Here is a 22,070-nt window from a genome sequence, read left to right as displayed (position 1 = left end):
TCAATTTGTCAGAAGTCAGTAAAAGGAATCTATTAAACCGTCTTTGAACCAAATCGCCATGGAATTTGCATATTTAATTGAAATCCCAGAAAAGATGTGATATTCAAAAACAATAATCCTAAATACATGTAGAGAGATAAAATCTTCTGTACCACAAATCATGTATTTCTATAAGCAATAGTTTGTGTTCATTTTTTTATATCAACCCTTTCCATATGAGAAACATAGGAAATATTAGCATATAGCAGACTTTTAGCAATTTAGCTCTGCTGTGTGTGTGTGCACGGTCGAGGTGTGTGTATCATCCATAAAATACTCTATCCTTTAAAAGTGCTGACATGCCAAGTGTCAGCCTGAGGATGAAGGGAAATTGGAAACGTGCTCCTGAGGAGGAAATGTATGCAGATGAAAACAGTCTAGGACTTTCTGTTGGAAGGTTGTTAATGTTGAAATGACAAAGGAAATTCCCCAAGACAGTTTATGTTCAGTGTAACTAATCCTCTAACATACCATAAGATACAAATGGCACCAACAGCCATGTTTGCTTTTAACATCATCGCAGACAAAAGACTAAATCCTGCAAAGCAATGGCAAAATCTTCATCCCCATCACTTAAATCCCCATAATTGTCTTCATCACGATCATCTTAATCATCATTGCTGTTTCATCATCACTTAAGAACACTATCTAGCGATTTTGGGGATTTTCCACATCTCCTCATTTCGAGCTCTTTGAATTCCTTCAATATAATTCCAAAGATTGATTTCTTCACTTATGATGTGATATGATGCTCGGATATCTCAAATGCCCCCTCCCCCCCCACAAACACACACACACACACACTTCTCTTTACTCCAGCTTTAGTCTGTCTCAAGAATCTCAACTCTACAGCATTACCATGTCTTTCTATCCTGTAGGAACTAGGAATCTATTAATTCCCCATCCAATCTTTTTAGAAATGACAGGACTCTTCATCCCTTGCCAGACTTTACATCCAAATTAGATGAAAGAGCAAGCTGTAACTCCTTTAGTGATAAGTGTTCTTATGCTCTGTATATTATTCAGTGTCAACTATAGCCTGACTGATAATGACTTTTTGATTTTGAGGCCAATACAGATATTGATATTTGGCAGTTAAAAAAAAATCATATAGGCAGACAGTACTTTTTTAACCTAAACATTTCATGTAAACAAACGTTTGTTACTGACTAGATTTTTTTTCTTTCCTGCAAATTGTGATTTTCTCTAGTTGACAAACATGATGACACTGTGCTGCAGTTTCTATGCCAACACATACACTGATAAATCTGCATTATAATAAAATATTAGTCATAGAAATGTCTCACAAATGTATATTTTTATTTAAAAAGGCTACAGGTAAAAGGCAAAACAACTCCCTAAAAAAGGGACTGCCATTTTAGCAAATATGTTTTAAACTGCAGTAAATAGTGCATGTCACTCAGTGCAACAATGCAGACCATTGATATGCTTAATAGAGTTTGGAAAAGAATGGCATCTACAGTATGGCAGTACAGCAGATGTGGCCCCAGCGCTTGTTAGTTGGATAAATTATTTTTGGTTTCCTTGGGGTTTGTGGCATTTGGTGACATCCTGTAGCTTTAATCTGTGTAAACTGTTTTTAGTGCAACCTTAACAAGTGACAGTTGCTTCATTGACTTCTAAAACCCCCTTTCATGTAACCCTATGACATTTTTTCTTCTAATCGGCCTGTACAGTGCGGCCATGGCGGGCAGAGTGCTGGTTGAAGCTGTCAGCTCAACACAGGCTTTGCTCCAGTTGCAGTGCATTAAACACTAGTGCCCCAATTATCTGCAATAATGTCAGTAATTGTGCTTCTCAACTTGAATAAATTGACACAAAAAGATAATTTGACAGTTCTACAGAATTCGACTCCTTATATTAAATCTGAATCTGAGCTATAAACAATTAGTATCATGCTGAATAAAAAGGCAAGTAGATAGATAAATGTTATTGTTACAGATTTCCAAAGCACATTATTCAGCGTATATAAATAAGTCAACAGTCATTCATATATAGGGCTGATGTGTTGTTCATTTCCACATGGTAATACGACAAAGCAGCTTAAGGCACAAATGGCATTTTGGCAACACTGCTAATAAAACTGGACTACTACCATATACTCATACTGTAAGTTATTTGTGTTATGTTGTCTAAACATTTTCTGATAATCACTATATTTAACATGTTTTCAGTCACTTATACACATATACATATAGATGACAAAACAATAAAATACAATAAAACTTTAGAGTCTTGACCCACACTTGTACACTGAATAATCTACATGAAGTTTTTCAGTTCAGGGGTCACACTACTTTAATATTTTGTAGAGTACCACTGTATTGTTTGTATGGATATATTTTCTGTTTATAGTGTATTCACCAGTGCTTGAAGGATTTTATATTTTCATACTACATTTGCTAGGCTTCCTCTACAACAAACATTTTAATTAAAATTTCTTACTCTGAAAAGATGTGGGTTCATAAAACATGTTTGCTTTAATGAAATATTTTCACAGTGAAATTAAGGGGTATAATATATAAATCACCAGGGTCAGTAACCTGTGAACAAGGCTATTGCCGCAATCAAAGCAATGGCATAAACTAATCAGAAGACCTTGGGGAAAAGGGTGCCGCATTTGACAGTGCAAACACAGCACCATCATCATGTTACTGATACTGTATATCAGCAGGGCACTCAAAGATTGTGAGCCTGTCCCTGTAGCTGAGGTTTCTGCTGATTGTCTGGGTTAACTGTAAGATTCACATCAAAGACTTGTGCAAAAATTACCTCTGGCAAAGGCACTGCAGTAAAGCATGGCTGCCTTGAATTAAGGAACACTAATTTCTCCTTAAAATAATGACCTTCGGGCCTGTTTATCTTAGTTTCTCCATCTTCTTACCCCTCCTCAACCAACATTCACAAACTCTGGTTAATAATAAGGTAGGTTTTCCTTTTCCTCCATCTCTAATTGTTTTTTTTTTATTGTCTCCCTAACCACTCAGTCTATTAGCAGCATTTAAGAAGCAAGACAACTGCATTAAGTGCCCCCTCAGCCCAGTTCTTCACAAGAAAACTTCAGAAAAAGTTCTCCTTTTAAATTTGTAACAAAGGAAGTATAAGAGATGTGTCACACTGTCAGTCTGGTTGAAGAGATTTATGATAACTCAAGCCTCTAATTTTTATTCAAATAATGTGTGGCCTCTGAGAACAATGTAACACTCACACCATCACAGCCCTGAAAAAGTCTAAGCCTGAACAAAGACATCTGAGACTGGAGATAAAAAGAACAGAGAATGAATAGAGGATTGTTGATTCTCACCAGGTAAAATGCAGATCCTGGTTTAGTCTTTATTGGTTAGTGGCCAGTTGTGACATGAAGCAGCACTCCACAGCAGCAGGTTATCCAACAGGCAGTTCAGTTCAGATTGGGGGTTAACACTCCAGTCTTACTGGCCCTGCCTCCTTCCGTGTCTAGCATTCTTGTAAGACTGGAGAGTCACTCTGAGGTTTAATTGCATGTTGACCCAGAAGGTCAAAATCTGTGTGTGTGTGTTCACTGGGAACTATCATTTTCTTTCATGTGTTTGAAAAGAAAAAGCCAGTGACCAAAAGTGGAAGGGAGCATGGAATTTGAGGAGTGAGGCAGTGATACTGATGTGACAATATATACTGTATGTACTGTATATATACAGCATGTGTAGCATGTGCATGTCTGCATTTGTGCATATGCATGCATTATATAGCAAGCTAAAAAGGTCTAAGCCACTCAATTTGTGTGTGTGTGTGTGTGTCTAAACATCTTCAGTAAATGTCCGTGTTTTATATCTTTTCTTCATTTGTGCACTTGCAATCACCTCTGTGTATGTGTGGGTGTGACTGGATGTCTGTACCATACATGGGTTGTATCAGCGTGTGGATGCAAAGGCTGATATTTGTTTGTGGGTAATATAAAACATTTTATTTCTCTCTCTGCTTTTGTCACTGAAACATGTCAGTGAAGAACATGCAGAAATACGGGTCTGAAAAATCCTTACAAATGCTGCCTGGCTTGAGGTTAAAGCCTGACATCCAAACTGTTTTTGTCTTTTTGGGTGTGGGGCCGGTGATGGTCTAGCCATACACATAATGACAAGTGTTGTTGTGACACAGCAGCCATTTTATTGAGAAAATAGATCATATTACTACCAGTTGCAAACAAAATAAAAGTAACTAATGGAACCTAATGCAGTTGCAGTCACTGGGTTCTAAATATTGCAAATGTTGTTTTACTTTATTATGTGCGGTTTATTACTATTGTCTTGAAAAATATTTTGTATTTACAATTTGAACAGTAAAAATGAAAAAACAGTTCTGGGACAGTTCTCTCTCCAATAGTCTTCCCGCTGTGTTCTGCATCCCTTTTCATTTGCTGCTCTAAGGTACGTACTGTAATTAATTCTTTATACATGCCGTTCTACATGCTCCACAAAGCCTAAACAACCCATCTCTCAGAGGCATCCTCACAGTTACTTCAACCATCTTTGCAGCAGCACAGGTTTACTGAAAGAAAATGGATCATAAAGAAAATCATAAATATAGGAAACATGTTTAATTATATTAATTAGCTCACAATATGGTGAGTGAGTGAGTTAGTAGCAAAATCCCGTCCGCAAGAAGCAGCTGGCAGTCTACTAATGAAGACATATAGCGTGTATATGTCCCTGCCTACTGTTTATCTTTTAGTTTATTAGCTTCATGTTCCGTATCTAAATTTTTAAGCTAAGCTTACCCTTAAGGTAATGGTTAATTGTGTTACTTGTTTTTGTTCTGTGACTGTGGTAAAAGAGATGTACCAAATAATCTCCTGTTATAAAACATATACACTTTGGCATACTGTAATCAATTTTCCATTACCAACTCCACTTTTGACTCAGAAAGCTGCCTAGCTGTGCAGCAAACGGTGAACCATAAAATGGATCTGGCTCTTTCTCCTCATAATTCTTTCTACATCAGCCCTTTTCATTAATGCATGGCAACAGTACAGCACAACGGCAGACAGGCCATTCGGATGAAGGAATCTATCTTTGAGGAGGACAGTGGTTGCTGTAACATGCTTTGTCAAAATGGCTGTGTCAGTAAAGCACCATAAACTCAGTATTGACAGTTAAACATCTCTGCAGTCAGTGGAAATCTGTGACAGTTCTTCAGAAAAATAAGACCTATGGTCCAGGTTGGCCAGAAAAAAAATCCTTAGCAGTACAGAATCTGAAAAATTGCCCATTTTGTAAATGCATTTTATATGAATGAAATTGCTCATAGTAAGCGTCCACTGAACTGCAGATGGTAAATGTGGATGTGAGTTATAGGTAAACTAATCATGGAGGTCAAGTAAAATGGCCATATGGTGTTAACAAGAAAATCTCCAGTCCTCAACGTCCTTCTCACCCAACACTTGCTAAAGGGCTATTGCATTGGCATGATCACATTAAGCTCCCTGTAATCTCTGCAGTAGATGAAGGTTACTTAACAAGCTGCCTTAAGCTCTTCAACAGGCTTTATGTCAGCTACTAGGAGCCCACAGCATGCACAGAAGGACACCCTGACTGACAAACCAGAACACAGGGAAGATTCAGCACAAGCACTCTGAAGCTGATTGTGGCAGATTTACGATCTGTCATGTGACTGAGTGGAAAATAGGAAATCTGCCAATAGCTTGTTAGCTCCTGGCATGTACACACTGTGAGCACACTATGTTTATATGTTTGGTGCTTTGGCAGCAGATGTCACTTTGTACCGCTGTTCTATACAGACTAATTGAAGATAATTGGTAGGATCTTCAGAGAGGGATTAATGCATCAGCAGACAGAAACAAAGTATTACACAGAGAAAAATTTGAAAATACAGAAAAAAGATGTACTGTACAGAGAGGTGACAAATGAAAGGGAAACCTGACATAAGGTGTCTTAGTAAAGTGTTGGGCCGTCATGTGCCACCAGAACAGCTTCAATGTGCACTTACTCTCCAAGTCTCTGAACTCTACTGGAGCAAAGAACACGATTCAGAATCAGAATCAGCTTTATTGGCCAGGTGTGTCAGACACGAGGAATTTCACTCTGGTACATTGGCTCTCAATATGTTTCTACATATCCTTATGTAAGGCAATAGCAAACGGCAAGTAAGCAATATAATATAACAAAACAAACAGTATAAACAAAGCAATAAACAATGCAAGCAACAAAAGAATGTGCATTAGGAAACGAGGTAAAAATAAGATATTCCCTCGTGTGGTGTTGTGATGATGGCGGTGGAGACGCTAACATGTTGCTCCAAAATCTCTCATAGGTGTTCAGCTAGGTTGCAATCTGGTGGCTGTGAAGGCCGCAGCATGTGATTCACATCACTGTCATACTCATCAAAAAATTCAGTGACCCCCGTGCCCTGTGCACGGGGGTCACTCTCCTCCTGGAAGTAACCCGCCTGTGTATGCAGGTACTGAATGCAATACATAAAACAGAGGAGAGAAATAAGGAGAAAAAAGTAAAAAAACAGAAGAAAGCTTTGACGCTAACAGATTCAGCTCCTCACGCCTCTTTTCAGTAGATTTAAGTTAGATCAAAACAGGCAGGCTGAGGAATTGTTAACAATTTGATTATACTGTAAACTATACTGATGATGTGGCAACAAATTCAACACATTCTGATAAAAATGCTCATAAATCCACAGCAGTCTACAAAATTGCTGTCATCAATGAAGACGGCAAACATCTGTTTGGTGAATGTTTTATAATCCTATCAGAAAGACAGATGTGCTCTGAACATGGCAACCGCAAACAAAAACAGAAGGAGAAACACAATCATCCATTAATACTCTCTCTCACAGACACACATGCAAATACAATTTTTACATTTACATGTACTTATGTGAGATGATTATTCCTGGCTTTCAGGAGCAACCTGATTTCTGAAACATTACATAAACAGAAAACCTGGTTTTCCTTATCAGGTTATGGGATTAAGAGAAACCAGGTTAACACAGGTTGGATTCTGCAAAGGATTATTATTATTTTTTTATTTTTAATCTGAATGCATGCACAGGCAGGACAAAGATCCACTACAGGGAAATGTTTATTATATAATTATATGTTGTAAATCATTTCAAACTGGTTCAAGAAAAACATGCTGCCACGAAGAAGTGACTTAGTGAAGATAAAATAGTTGTTTTATGAGTTTTGAAATGTATTAGCCATATTGAAACAATAACTTGATGATGAGCTTAAGGAAAATTCAGGGAACCACCAACGTTACTACAATCCATTCTGAGGGCTACTGAAGGTGCGTTGTGACAGTAGCACATTTTTTTGCCTGTAAATGCAGTGAATCAGACAGCCTACGTTTTTTTCTAGGAAATAATTATAATCAAAGCTAAACATCCAGAAATATAGTACACAGGCCCAACAGTAATAGTATCACTGGGACTTCTATTTGTCTGTCTGCTCATGTAACAGAGAGGAAATTTAAAAGCAGTTAATGTTCCTACAGCAGCCGTCACACACCTGTCTAACTTTTAGTCACATAACCAGCAGCATGCTCCAGCTAAGGGCACTAATAATAATAATAATAATATGCTAAACATCATGTCTGACATGTCTAAAGGACTACCATGCTCTTCCAACACCACAATAAACAATAAACCACCTCAACATCGATAGCCTTGTCCAAAAAACGTAAAAATCAATAAATAAAACTTAAACTCACTGTCAAATTCACTGAGTTTTAACATTACGAAAATTATATTTTAAACAAGTTGGACTGTACCCTGAAGTTTTCCGTTTCCTTGCCTTACCACTTCTCTGCCTACATTTGCAGATAAGACACAACTGCATCACTCATCCTGGATTTTCTTTTTTCTTTCCAAAGCAAGAAACTAACAGTAATGAAATATTGAAGAACCTCTGAGCCAGATGGAAACACTGAAAAGCATATACAGTACTCTCTGCTCAAAAGGCACTCCTAGCCTCTAAAGGAGTGACACAACATGCACACAATCATACATTCAATCTCAAACTTTTACATTTCAGTTCTTAGCTGAATTGAATATTTGAGAGTGATTGCAGTACTTCTGATAAAAGCACCATTTGATAATGCAGCTCCACACTGCACTCGGATATATCCACCCTCATTCATTATTTATGCCTCAGTCATTTTTAGTCCTTTCCTTTTAACAAATAAAATAGTAATAATAGACGACATTACCCTAAGCCACAAGGCAGGATTTTAATGGCATTTAAAATCTCCCTCTGCTGAAACAGGTAGACCACATGCCCAAAGGATTACTTTGTCTCAGTGAGGCGCGTGTGTGTGTGTGTGTGTGTGTGTATATATATTTCAGTATGAGTGTGTATTTAACTGGGGGTGGGGTCTGTAAGCACATCTGGACAAACATTAACTGACTGTAGACATGAATACTTCTTTGAATTAGTAAAGGTCATTGTATTGTATCATTCTGGGAGAGTGTGTAGCATGTGTGTGCTTGTACAGTATGAGCATGTTGAGGGTGGCCTGGAGACTTGTAATGACAGCTCTTTTCTTTTATGTCCTATCTGCCCTCATCCGTCCTACCGCTGTGGTCAGACAGTCTCTGGGGCGTGAGTTATGGCAGTGGAGAAATACTGACCAATTTCCTCTCACAACCATCTACACAACCATCTCACAACAACCTGCACTCATGTCTCTTCTCTTCACCTCTCTCCTTGATGGATGTCACTGTTGAGACTAATACTGTAGCTCTTAAAACACTAAATAGCACCAAATGGCTTAGATTGTACTGAACAGATGCAAACTCTAACTTCCCACACAAAATGCGGAGACAATACATAAGAATAGTTTTTCTATATAAAGTCTCCATAGCATCAGTCACAATTTTAATTTAAGGCTTGGTGATTTTTTTTATTGTTGTGTTTCAATTATAAGCAAGAGTATGTACTTTTTGTTGGACAGCAACCACTAAAGCCACAAATACCGTAGATGTGTGTGCAGGCATGAAGGACAAAATGAAGCAAAATTGCTGACATAATGGAAAGATCAACATGAAGCTGTCTATTTGTTGGCAAGGGTGCACAAATCACAAAAGTAACGAGTGGAAAATGTAAGAGGGAAGCCTGCCTGTTAGCTCAGAGTGCAGAATTAGCCGTTAGCTCCATCGATCTGGTGACAGCTCGGATTTTGTGAATGCTGATGGTTTTACAGTGAAAGTGCAGAAAGCCTCGCCAGTGAGAGCTCACACTGTTACAATTTGTTTAAGGATGTTAAATGAATATTGCTAAGGCTGTGTGTGTGTGAAATAGGTGAGAGCTGATTGAGGAGTAGACTGATGGCTTTGAATGGAAAATGTGTCATGTTGTTATGTTGATACTTTTTCAGAGAAAACATCAAACAGTGCAGAGACTCTTTTCATGATCCTGTGTGGCTGCTCAATAAAACTAAGTCCTGTATTAACACGGTTTGTCAGGAGTGAAGCTCAGCCTGTTTACACTGCAGTCATCTGTAACATGGCTTTTGCATTAATATTGCACATCTAGCATACTGTATAGCAGGCTTTTTGTAAATGCCAATTAGAACTAAGCAACTTGTGATTTAACAAAATGCAATTTTCAAATCAAAGCTGAAATTAAAACATACTTTTTAAATGCTACTAATTCTAAAACAATCAGGCATCCCTACAGGCTCCAGGTGCACACTCACACACTCTCTGCCCTCCCCTTTACAGAGAAAGTGAGTGAGAGTGACAAATCTTTTGAGTTGGTCTTCTTACTATCACCTATAGCATGTTTGTAATAAATAATACAGAAGAAGAGGAACTTTTAAAAGCTGCATATTAAATTACAATCATAATATTGCTCTAAAAAAACTGATTATTTTCCTAAATTGTTCAGCCTTAATGCTAATGCTACAAAAACAACAACCACAATGGCTGCTTAAAAGCACCAATGCTTTTAAGCAGCCAAATATCACAATATTGGGGTCAAGGGTTTTCTGTGTTTTTAAGTTAAACTTATGCAGTTAGTTGACACACAGCTCAGTTTAATTTTGTGTATAGCCTCATTTAGCATTACTGCTACTAGCTGCTGTTTTTCACTGGAGTAAGTGAGAAGTAATATAAATATGCCCCTGCAGGTGTCACATTTAAATTCACCTGTAAACAGTTGGGTGTCTAGTAAGTTGCTTGTTTCCATTTTGTGCACATCAACTATTAGGGAAACATGTTTTCTACCCCAGTGTTGCATACACATCCTTGTTAATGTTTATGAATTCAACTTTTCATTTGTCAGAGGTAGTGTTTTTTCCTGCTTTAAAGAGGCATCGTGTTGCTTTGATTGACAGGACAGTGTCTATTACACTTAGCAGTAGTGATCACAGCTTACTGCACCTTCCCCTAGCTTCACTGTGAACAATGAACAGTTGTGTCCAAATATGAGATTTACTGACTTTGACATCTGACAAAATGACTTTAAGCTTAAAATTAATCTTCATATTTTACTACACGCTTTGTATTTGTTTTCCCTGTGTTGGAGTGTGTAGCTTCATAAAGCATGCACATTTTACTGGCAAATAGGAGATCTGGCACAGTTCATGGATCTATAATAAACATCTCACACCGTGTTCTCAGTAGCTATAGCTAGCAAAAGTTTTTACACTCCTCCATTGCAACCTCTTGTTTATTTTTACTTTTGTCTGGCTTCTTGACATGAAACAGAGAAAGTCCGACATGCATTTGTATATGATCTATGAGTCATATTCCCCAAAAGAATATTAATGTGATTTCACCAATGTCAGGGCCGCTCAGTGAATGCATCTCATATTTTGCATTATAGAAACTGGGCACCAAAGGTTATACTCATTACTGTAGATTTGCCTTTCTTAATCCTCCACTCTCCTACACCTCAGATCTACTTCAACCATACATTTTCCTCTTGTATTCTTTGCTGCCTACTCTCTCTATGGAAGAACCCGACAGGTTGTTTTTTTTTAACCCTCCTTAAATCAGCCAGTTCCTTTCTTTTACCCTAGGGGAAACAGGTAATTCAACAAATACTGTTGATGAGGTTGAACTGAGTAATTTGAGAGATGTATTATATAGCTAATTGGGTAAAAAGGCTTCTACAGTGACTTACTTGACCAGCTTTGTACTGAGATGAAATCTTTTAAATGTTAATTTTTCATTCATACAGTTAGGTGGTGTGTGTGGGTGACTGTGTGGGTTGTTTTGGACTGTTTGTGCATTATGCAGAGCCTTGTGGCAAACAGCTTCTTTGATCATTTTTTTTCAGCATTTCCTTTTGTAATAGCTAATGGCCTCTGATGGATTTCTGTGATGCTTTTTAGAACCTGAACAAACCTTGTTGGGTATCTTGACACTGAATTGTATAGTAAACCACATTTAACATCCCCACACGTGTAAAACAAATCACCTTGCTGAGCTCTAGTAAACTTGGAAACTGTACTGTACAAAGATGTAGACATACGAACAGACAAACAACCATGCTCCTAAAGGTTATGACTGACACTACAGTTGAGCAACATCTACTGTAAATCCAGAGTGTCTGTTGGCCACCATTACTTGACATGTGCTTTATCCCTGAGACTCTCTAAAGCCTACTTTTTTTATGATAAATGCAATAGAATGGAAGAGTTTATCAAACGCTATATCTGGATTAAGGCATTTCAAAGTATAGTAAAAAAAAAAAAACAAGTGCAATTTTTTTCATCCGTACAGTATGTCTCACTTGTGCATGAATGTGTGAGTGCTTGGGAGTGCAAATGGGTGAATGGCCAAATAGTGTGAAAGCGCTTTGAGCATGCTGCAGTGCATAGAAAAGCGCTCTACAAGTATGACCATTTACCATTTACTTCCTCTCTCTCTCTCCATATAAAATTCTGATGTTTTCCCCTTCTTTGTCTTGCTTGAGTCTCACTCTCCTCTCTGTTCTAAGTAACCTGCTCATCTCTCAGTCTGTCTGCTGCAGTCTCTGTAACAGTGCTATGGAATGTCAGTATGCTAATAAGAGTGGAAACATATGGCTCATTCCTTATTTAAGCTCAGCCATCAGGCAGACAGTAAGCCACTCAACTCACCAAGTATCCTGTCTCCCCACCTGCCCCTGTTGGATCACACAGAGCTGATCTCTTAATGAGGCTGAAGCGTTATCACAATCAGCTCATCACACCAGGCAGGATCAGTAACTGTTACATTATCACCTCAATCTGAGCTGCTATGAAAATCCTTTTATAGGACAATGTGCAAAGAATGGTTAGGAAACCCTGATGTGCACTCCCAAGCTGTTTCGGAGTAGATGCACACACATTGGCATCAACATTAATTCATGCATCAAGACACACAAGCAGACAAAAGCATTTACCCAGTGACAAGCTGGTACATAGCTCTATTCCATCACGCTGTGCTAAGCAGTCTGTCACTCTGACGTTTCGCTTTATTTGAAGATAGGAGTGTACACCCTTGCCTATCTCCCACAGTTAGTCACTGATTTACAGCTGCACACACATTCGCACCCTATTCACAGTCATGGCAATGGAACAGTGACCTGTGTCAAAGTTTGGTATGCATTATAAAGTAGGCAGGAACAATCACACTGTATTGGTGCCTCTTCTGGATCCTTGTCCTTCAAGAGTCCCAGCCTCTTATTTGTCATTGTCCCCCTTCTTTTGTTCATTTCCTGTTCATTTGTTCATCCACCCTCCCAATGTCTGCTGGAAGGTCGCTCATCCTCCAGGTTCATTTTCTTCATATACAGTACAATTATATTTATATCAATATGTTACAATATACAACTTTACATTCTCATTGTCTATACTGTACATTTATTTTGTTGATTTATTCTGTACACCTGATATCTGTTGCATGTTTGTGTGTCCTGAAAGAAGGATAAAGGGGTTTTCCTTATCTGACTTGAAGGTCTAAGGACAGAGGGGGTGGTATGTTGTTCAGATTATAGACAAAATACATTTGCATTTGTTTGTACGATAGCATAAGACTGCTAGCTAATTTATTTGCTGTTTTGAGAAATGATTCTTATTGAAATCATTGAGAAATTTTCACAACTCGAACATGTTCATACATTTAGGATAGGAATCTGTAAACTGTTCCTGTGAAAAGGTTTTAAAATATCCATCAAAATGTTTTCAACAAGCGGAGGAAAATGGATGGATGGATAGATGGATGGATGTTTTCAACAAGACAACATACCCACAAACTGAAAGAAGATAGCAGGTTTGATTTTGTAACTAATTGCAGTTCATATATTTATTCCCTTACGGGATATTTTTTATGCAGCCTGAAAGAAACTGAAATGATTTCCCTAACACTTAACTGTATAGATTTTTCAAATCAATCCCTGAATAGTTTTGGACCGATTCCAAAATCTGCCCTTGGATGCTTTACTAAAACGTGTCACATCCTGAAAAAAAGTTGTGAGGAAGTCATGTACTGTATGTAGATGAAATTTCACACTCTAAGTTTTAGTTAGGGTCTTAATTCTGTGCTAAGAACTGCTCTGCTGTCCCTGAGGACTGCTACAGTACACTTCAGTACAAAGGGAAATAAATGGCTCTAACCAGTAAGACGATGTGCACACACTATAATACATCTAAACCACCCTTCCAAATATAACATCAAACAGCTCTGTGTCAGTATTTGTTCACCTCACTGTCTTTCATTCCCAAAAGACAGAGCATTTCCAGTACACAGTCTCACTTAAACAACTCAGCAAGGCCAGACAGCTGACAGATGTTTGATCAAGCAAACAGACACACTAAGAGAAACTCTAAATATCTCTGTCTGTTACCTTTACAGACTACAAAATCCTCCCAACATATTAGTATACAAAGACAATAACAAGATTTATAAACAGGTCAGACATTCATTTACTAGAATGGAAACCGTTTCTTTTCGTGAGTTTGAAGCACAATGACAAATTACACCCGAAAAGTTGAAGCAGTGTTTTATGAGCTGGCTGCGTGTTTTGTCTGGCTTATATTGTACTGTAAGTCATCCCACCTTTCATAACAGGTAGGACATTTTGGCACCAGTGCATATATTAGATTTACATAATCTAACTTTGTTATGTGATCAGTTGTCACAGTAACCACCGTCACCACCTTATTATTATGGCACCATTTCCTTAGCCCACTAAACAGAGCGTATTATCGTGAATCGCTGACTATATTTCAGTTTTGTTGTGTCTCAGGATGCTCTGGTTTAATGTCTCCCTTTACTCATTTTGCTTTCAGCACTCTACCTGCTCACACTGTCATGTATGAGTAATTAGTATTCTGTTTTCTAAATGAAAAACAAAACAAAAAACAATTCATTGTTTTGGAAATGTTCAACTTAGGATCTCCTTGTTCTTCTGTGATAAAGTTTTAATGAAACCTTTTCTGATTGATACATCAGTCACAACAACTGTGACCACTGTGACCACAGCTGGTGGCCACAGCTTGGACCACTGCTATTCAACCTATACATGGCCCCTCTAGGTTTCATCGTAGATGGCACTAACATTGCCTATCATGGTTATGCAGATGACACTCAGATTTATTCAGCTCTGTTACCAAGTGACTATAGTCCCTATGGTTTTGAGTGCAATTAAATTTCCTTCAGTTAAATAATGACAAGAATGAAGTTATTGTTTTGGCAACAAGAAGGATGGAAGTTATTGCTCATTTTGATTCTAGAGCTATAAAGAAAAAAAAAATCAAGTTAGAAATCTTGGTGTCATAATAGATGCAGGCCTGAGCTTCACCAGCTGCATCAAGGCCATAACTAAATCTGCATTTTATCATCACAAACAAACAGCAAGACTCAGAGGTCTCATGTCCAGATGATATTTACAGAAATTAATTCTAAACCAAACAGGGTGATGCCGCTTTTAGCTACCATGCTGCACACAGATGGAACCAGCTTCCCGATGACCTTAAATGTGCCCCAACTCCACCACTTCCAAGTCTAAACTGAAAATTCTGCTGTTTTCCTGCATCTTTGATTGACCGGTTTCTCTGCTGCACTTTTGTTTCATCTGTTGCATTCAGGGCAACTTACAACTGCCTATGTAAAGCACTTTGAACTGCTTTTGTGTATGAAGTATGCTACATAAATAAGGCTGCTTTGTCTTGCCTTGGTGCTCAGACAGGCAGTATAGCACCTCACATACTGGATGACCCTTATTTGAATGGCACCATTGTTGCACTGAGAAAGATTCATGTTCAGTGAATCACTCTTATTTTGGGGTGCATTTAGTAAATAATAGCAGGTTTTTAAAAGCAGACATAATAAAAAGCCATTCAGTTCCCTTCCACTGGCTTCTTTTCATTGTCATTTTTAATATAACCCTGATGAAAATGTAGCAGCTGAATGAATGCTTCTATTTTGTTAGTTCATGAAGAAGCTTACAAGCTTTGTGTGTGTGTGCGTGTGTCTTCACTGTAATACGTGTGTGTTTTCATCTGACTCACCGTCCAGCCACCTCCGTCCGTGGTCATGTCACAGTAGACCTGGAAGCCTGCAGGGTGGTGAACAGGAAACACAGAGTAGATGCCATCCTCTCTCTGACCACTGGCATACAAATCACCACAGTCACGGGGACGTGAGCCTAGGGATAGGTGAAAGAAGGGATACAAGAAATAAATGAGGTCCAGTATGGCTTACAAAGGTAAAGAGAACTTAATTTGGCAACATGAAATCAGTAATAAGATGAGGAAAAACCCATGTTTACAGCCAGTCACTGAAGAGGCACCTACAGTACTGTAAGTACTGTAAACATGGAGAAACATTTCTATGTTGTGAAGTCATTCATTCAAAATGAAAGTGTTACCTCACTTAATTTTTTGTGAATTGTTTTACATAAAGATGGCTTTTGAAAAAGACAGAGCAATAAGGAGGTGGAAAAGGTCTGTGTTGAGAGCTATGAGGCAAAAAAAAGATAGACGAAACAGATGGCTGAGTGATAAATGACACACTGGGGCAACAGAGTCTAAGTGGAATGCTGGTAGGTCAAAATGAAGACAGAAAGGTTTAAGGGTGGAGCATGGAGTTTTATGAAAAAGGTTAAAAGCAAAGACAGAGAAGAAGAAGCATGGCTTAGTGAGGAAATATATACACATGAGTGATACAACACAGTCAAAGAGACAGAATGAGTGGACAGAGTATATGCAGACAGCCAGAAAGAGAATTCAGGAAGGAGAAAAAGTGAGACAGGGAGCTTGAAAGCTGCAGCAGAGCAGAACAGTAGCACCCTTGTCTGTGACTGAGAAACCCATCTTACACGAGGGATACAAAATCTATTCCCCAGGAAGCAGGAAAGGAACTCTGTGATGAGGTCAATGTCATAGATTATGCATGCCAGCCTTCATCAGGTCAAACCCCTGAATTTAAAACAGCCAGGAGAGTTTTTGAAAAGGTCATACAAGAATCCCTAAATGATACAGAATGACTGGTCTCCCCAAAGCATTTCAGTTTTTCTGTGTAAGCCTCATCTAATAAGCTACAGCTTGTATCACCATCACACATAAATGGCAGCACTTCTCAGCTTTTTTCAGTAGTTTGAATTCCATAGAACATCAGAAAAGATACTATCATTATTTATGAATTTGGTTCAAGGTTTTTCAGTTCAGTGATCACTTTCAGGAGAGAAATCTTTCTTCCACAGACCCCTCCGTACTGTTCCTCCAGGTCCACTTTAGCCTGGCCTGCTTCATGACTTGTTTTTGTACCTAAATTAACACACATTTGGTATTCTATTGTTTGGTAATGTCTTCGCACTGCAGTTCTTCAGAGCTGAACAGTCAGGTGAGAGAACACAACAAGCAATCGGACTGATATGATGTGTCATCAGTTCTTAATATTACTTTGTCCTGTGCATCTGTTCCTAGTCCTCTAATCAGTTGTCCAGCATATATACCAGAAACTTTTTGTCAGTTCCTTGCCAGATTGTCTGTTGTGCACTTTGCCTTATCAGCTTCCTTTCCTGTTGCCTGTTTGTGTCTGTGTGCTATGACCACTATAAACCTTTTGGCTTAGTTTACACATGGTATTAGAATGTGATCTGTATCTGGTTTCATGCTAAATGACATTTGAGCCATGTGCCTTTGCATCTTCACCTAGTACAAACAAGCTTTCTTAGTTATCAACCAACATGGTGCCTCCTAAATCAGTTGGAAGATTCTTCTCATTTGTTAAATCACATTTGGAAAGGGAAGACTTCATGGCTACAGCTGTTATTTGTAACATTTACTTGTTTTATTGTAACTTGCAGAAGAGGTAGAGTTTAGAACATTCTGGTCCCTACTGAAATCTATTTTAGTAAAAGACTGAATCACTTCCTAAAACAGCTGAGCACTGTAGTTCTTTGCATATGTGACTAAAAAAAGACTAAAATAGTTCATTCATTAGGGACCAGTTTCAGCTAGAGATTTGGTGTATTATTGAGCATTTATGGCAGCAGGACGCAGCTAATGACAGTCAGTCTGTATAAAGGAACATGTCACTCACTGCAGTGGTGTTTTTTTTAATAATTTATGGACAACAATGGAGCTCAATGGCACATAGTAATTAGTTAAAGTATATCAGGCTTTGGATACACAAACACTGATAGTTAGGATCATTTTATTGCTGGCTCTTGAGCTTTCAATGCATTTGTAGTCGAGTTGCAGACAAACACATAATGTGCGTATTTTTCAGGTAAGTGTGTGCACATACTGGTGCAGGTGGTTAGAAGTGGGACGGAACCTTTGAGGAGAGCATCTGTGCTGATGCTCAGCTGTATGGCAAAAACCTTCTCACATAAACCCTTCAAAGTAAGTTACTCTGACATCGCAGGCACTGCACAGTTGGAACTGAACTAATTTAAATGCATCCTGTCCTTGCATCTCCAGCTAACACTGCTCATAGTAACATGCATTACAGTTCCAGCCATGAACCAGCTAAGTGTATGACCATGAATATGCTGTGCATCGAACTTTCATCTATGCTTTGGTGTTTCTTTCTTTAAGTTCATTACTTTAAAAACGGAATTATTTATATAGCAGACAAAATAATAATAATAATGAAATCTACCAAATGTACTCGCATATATACTGCCTACAAAAAACAGAGAAGAGCCACTGTGTAGCAAAGTCAGGCAGTGCACAGACTGAAAACTAGAACTCCTACAGTGGTTTCATCCATCCATCCTTCTGCAGTCAGAGAAGAAGGGCTTCACAGTTGTCAGGTTTGGAATTATATAACTTTGAAAATCTAATATGTTCTTATGGGACTCCAGTGCAAACAGTACATAGATGAATACTTCACAGACACAGTGGAAGAGACAGGCAGTCAAAGATATTCATGGCTATGCACTGAAAACACATATGCATATAAAATTTCAAATGGGTGCATAAAGTATGTGTAAGTGACACCTGTAGACATGTAGAATTATCATATCTGGTGTGGCATATTCACCAGGTATCTTAACATAAATACACACAGATCACCAAAGGCTAGCTACCACACAAGAATGCTTTAGCAATAAAACACAAAGATATACTGCATAATAAATATGGGCATTTGGAGAATGAAAAATGTAGCTCCTTTTGATTGGTGTGGATGTTTTTATTGTTTTTCTGGCTTTCTAGTTCACTGTAGACAGTTTTGATAAAATGTCAAGGCTACACTTGACAAAAACACTGATTTGCTGCTGGCTGTTTTGATGTAGTTTGTCCTGACTGTAGCTGTGAAGAGCAAAGGGAGTGTGAATGACTGTCATATTATAATAAACCATTCAGAAACAGGAATCGTGTGTAAAAGTGTAAAAGATTTCTCTGCAGATGGGCAGAAAATACTGTATGCCATGGTGCTGAACCTTGCAGCTGCTTGCCCTATTAGTCTGAATATTGCACAACTTTATGCCTGACATTTATATAGTTTTAGAGTATCTCTGCTTTAAATAGGTCAGTTTGAGGCACTTTGCAAATTTTTACATGAAATATACAAAAATGTAAAATGGCTATAAATGATAAATCAAGCAATAGAGAAATATTCCCTGAAGTTAATGCTTATAACTTATAACAGTCTAATTCAGAACCAATTTCTTAGACATTTATTTTAATTAGGTAACTGACTTTATGTAAAAGGTAAAAGTGACACAGTGAGCCACAAAACAGAGACTGCAAACAAACAGAAATAATACACCGATAAGCCACAACATTAAAATCACCTGCCTGAGATTGGCGTTATAGCTTGGCTAGTCTCATCTGGATCTGATTTTAGGTAGAATTTACATAAAGCTGTGTATTATTGTTATTGTGGTGCCCACCAATGTGTGCCCACATTTGTATGAATGTGTATTTTACTTTGATATAAAACATGTAACAGTTGTTCTATCCTCCCTTGAAGAGATGTTTTGGTACCCTTGAAATGCCAATATACAGTATTGTATCTGTAGTCTGTAGCTGTGGCTCACGAGGTAGGGCAGTTGTCTCCTGACCAGCAAGTTGGTGGTTCGACTCCCGGTCTCCCCGCATGCCTAAGTGTCCCTGAGCAAGACATTAAACCCCGAATTGCTCCCGGTGGCTTGATTAGCGCCGTTGTGTGGCAGCTGTCGTCATCGGTGTGTGAATGGTGTATCATCTCTGTAAAGTGCTTTGGCCAGTGTAACACACTGTGGAAATGAGCTATCTAGTTACCCTGACCCAAAACCCCCCTCCAGCCACTCATGAGAATGACTAAGCATTTAACAGCCATGAGCCAGACACCCTGTCTACTCTAAACATTTCTAATACATAAAGTATCTAACCAATATCTATCTGACTAAAAATACCTAACAGTGTATTCGTGGAAAGTAAGCTAATGCCCACCAAGAGCAATAGTAATGGCAGTGGTACACTCGATCATTGTCTTAAGTAACATGCTAGCTACAAGATACTAAGTGGGCCACACGTCTCCTCTTGATGTAACCGGCGGGTTGGCCACGTCTACACCGCCTGGTTGGTAATTTGTCAGAATAATCATGGGTATAAATAACACCTGAGGAGATGCTGTTGCGATAAGCAATTTCTGTGCTGGTTGCTGCCGTAACCGGTCTAAAGTGAATCTCCCTCCATCGAGCTGTGTCCTGCTTCTCCTTTAAGACTGTTTTTAGGAGATTGCCGCATGCTCACCAGGAGCAATAACTGATGCGAGCGTGATCCAGTAGAAGTTTGTGTCCATTGCACATGCTGTGCTAGGGTGACGTCCAGCCAAGGGGTGATAGCCACTGCTGCTTTGCTTATGCAAAGTTTTGCCTTGTTTGCTTTTATGTTAAGAGGGTTACCTAGTATTATGTTCCCTATTTATTGTATTGTTTCAAATAGGGTTTAGTCAATTTTATGGTGTGAACAGTGTGTGAATGGTTTTATGCACAGGGAGGCAAGGCCCTCTTGTATTTGGTTGATGCATGATTAATTGATTTGTGGTGTTTATTTAATGGTGCCTTTTAACCTGTTGACTCTGACCATTTTATTCCTGTTCTGCACTGTATTTATTGAGTGGGGGGAAACTTCTTATAGGTAGCATTTTAGCTTCTGGGGTTAGGTTTCTTAAAACATTTTCATTGTTAAACTATACTTTGACTCAAATAAAGTTTTATCTGTGTGAGTAACTCCAGTGTCTCCGTGTTTGTAGATCTATCTGGGGGTAGCAGCTCAGTACTGGGGAAGTTTGCATGAGTTTGACCTCTGAAAACAGGAGGGGTGTTATTCTTGGAGAACTACTAAAGTTACTACGGTCTGAGTTGCCTAGGCCTGTATATTGGCCCGGTCACATTAAGTTTACAGGTCATCTGGCTCCCTGTTTAGCCTGTTCTGTTAACTTGCTAGAAGGTGGTTTTTTTTTTTCAATGATTTGGTTACTGACACAATTGCTTATGAGTCTTGCTAGATAGTAAATTTATGTTGGTGCACTGAGAGTGCAATTATAGTCAAACTATACTCAAAGAGTTAACCGTAGAGAAACAGTTTTGGACCAATTAGTGACCTGAAGTTGTACTGTTTGTATTGACTTGTGTGGCTATGTAAAGCCAAGAAACCTGTATAAAGATGCAGCTAAAGTACAGTAGTTGTGATACTGAAAAAAAAGGGACAATGCATCGTGTTCAGTGAACTGATGATTGTGAATAAATAATGGCGGAGAACATCGAAGAGAGGAAACACGTCTCCCTGTCTCATTTCTTTCCTGTATTACAGGATACTTGTACAGTGGGTACGGAAAGTATTCAGACCCCCTTAAATTTTTCACTCTTTGTTATATTGCAGCCATATGCTCAAATCATTTAAGTTCATTTTATTCCTCAATGTACACACAGCACCCCATATTGACAGAAAAACACAGAATGTTTGACATTTTTGCAGATTTATTAAAAAAGAAAAACTGAAATATCACATGGTCATAAGTATTCAGACCCTTTGCTCAGTATTTAGTAGAAGCACCCTTTTGAGCTAATACAGCCATGAGTCTTTTTGGGAATGATGCAACAAGTTTTTCACACCTGCATTTGGGGATCCTCTGCCATTCCTCCTTGCAGATCCTCTCCAGTTCTGTCAGGTTGGATGGCAAACGTGGGTGGCCAGCCATTTTCAGGTCTCTCTAGAGATGCTCAATTGGGTTTAAGTCAGGGCTCTGGCTGGACCATTCAAGAACAGTCACGGAGTTATTGTGAAGCCGCTCCTTCGTTATTTTAGCTGTGTGCTTAGGGTCATTGTCTCGTTGGAAGGTGAACCTTCGGCCCAGTATGAGGTTCTGAGCACTCTGGAGAAGGTTTTCGTCCAGGATATCCCTGTACCTGGCCCCATTCACCCTTCCCTCGATTGCAACCAGTCGTCCTGTCCCTGCAGCTGAAAAACACCCCCATAGCATGATGACTGACAGCGCCGGCAGTGCAGAGACATGTATAGCCGGCAGAGGAGATGGGTGTGGACCTGGTGGCGGGCTGAATAGCAGGACCGATGAGGGGCTGACTGGCCGGG

General features: G+C 38.8%; 1 protein-coding gene across 2 annotated transcripts in view; it reads right to left on the bottom strand.

Moving 5' to 3' along the window:
* The window catches only part of fibcd1b (fibrinogen C domain containing 1b), a 99,669-nt gene that overhangs the window by 36,932 nt on the left and 40,667 nt on the right, over positions 1 to 22,070 (bottom strand). For both annotated transcript variants that reach the window (XM_020619485.1, XM_020619486.1), the window contains one exon: positions 15,549 to 15,685. In XM_020619485.1, coding sequence (XP_020475141.1) covers positions 15,549 to 15,685 — 137 coding nt within the window. The remainder of the gene's footprint in view (positions 1 to 15,548; positions 15,686 to 22,070) is intronic.

This window comes from Monopterus albus, unplaced genomic scaffold (assembly GCF_001952655.1).
Source record: "Monopterus albus unplaced genomic scaffold, M_albus_1.0 scaffold221.1, whole genome shotgun sequence".
NCBI classification, from domain to species: Eukaryota; Metazoa; Chordata; class Actinopteri; order Synbranchiformes; family Synbranchidae; genus Monopterus; species Monopterus albus.
The sequence above is the reverse complement of the archived record's forward strand: the minus strand, read 5'-3'. Positions and strand labels throughout refer to the sequence as shown.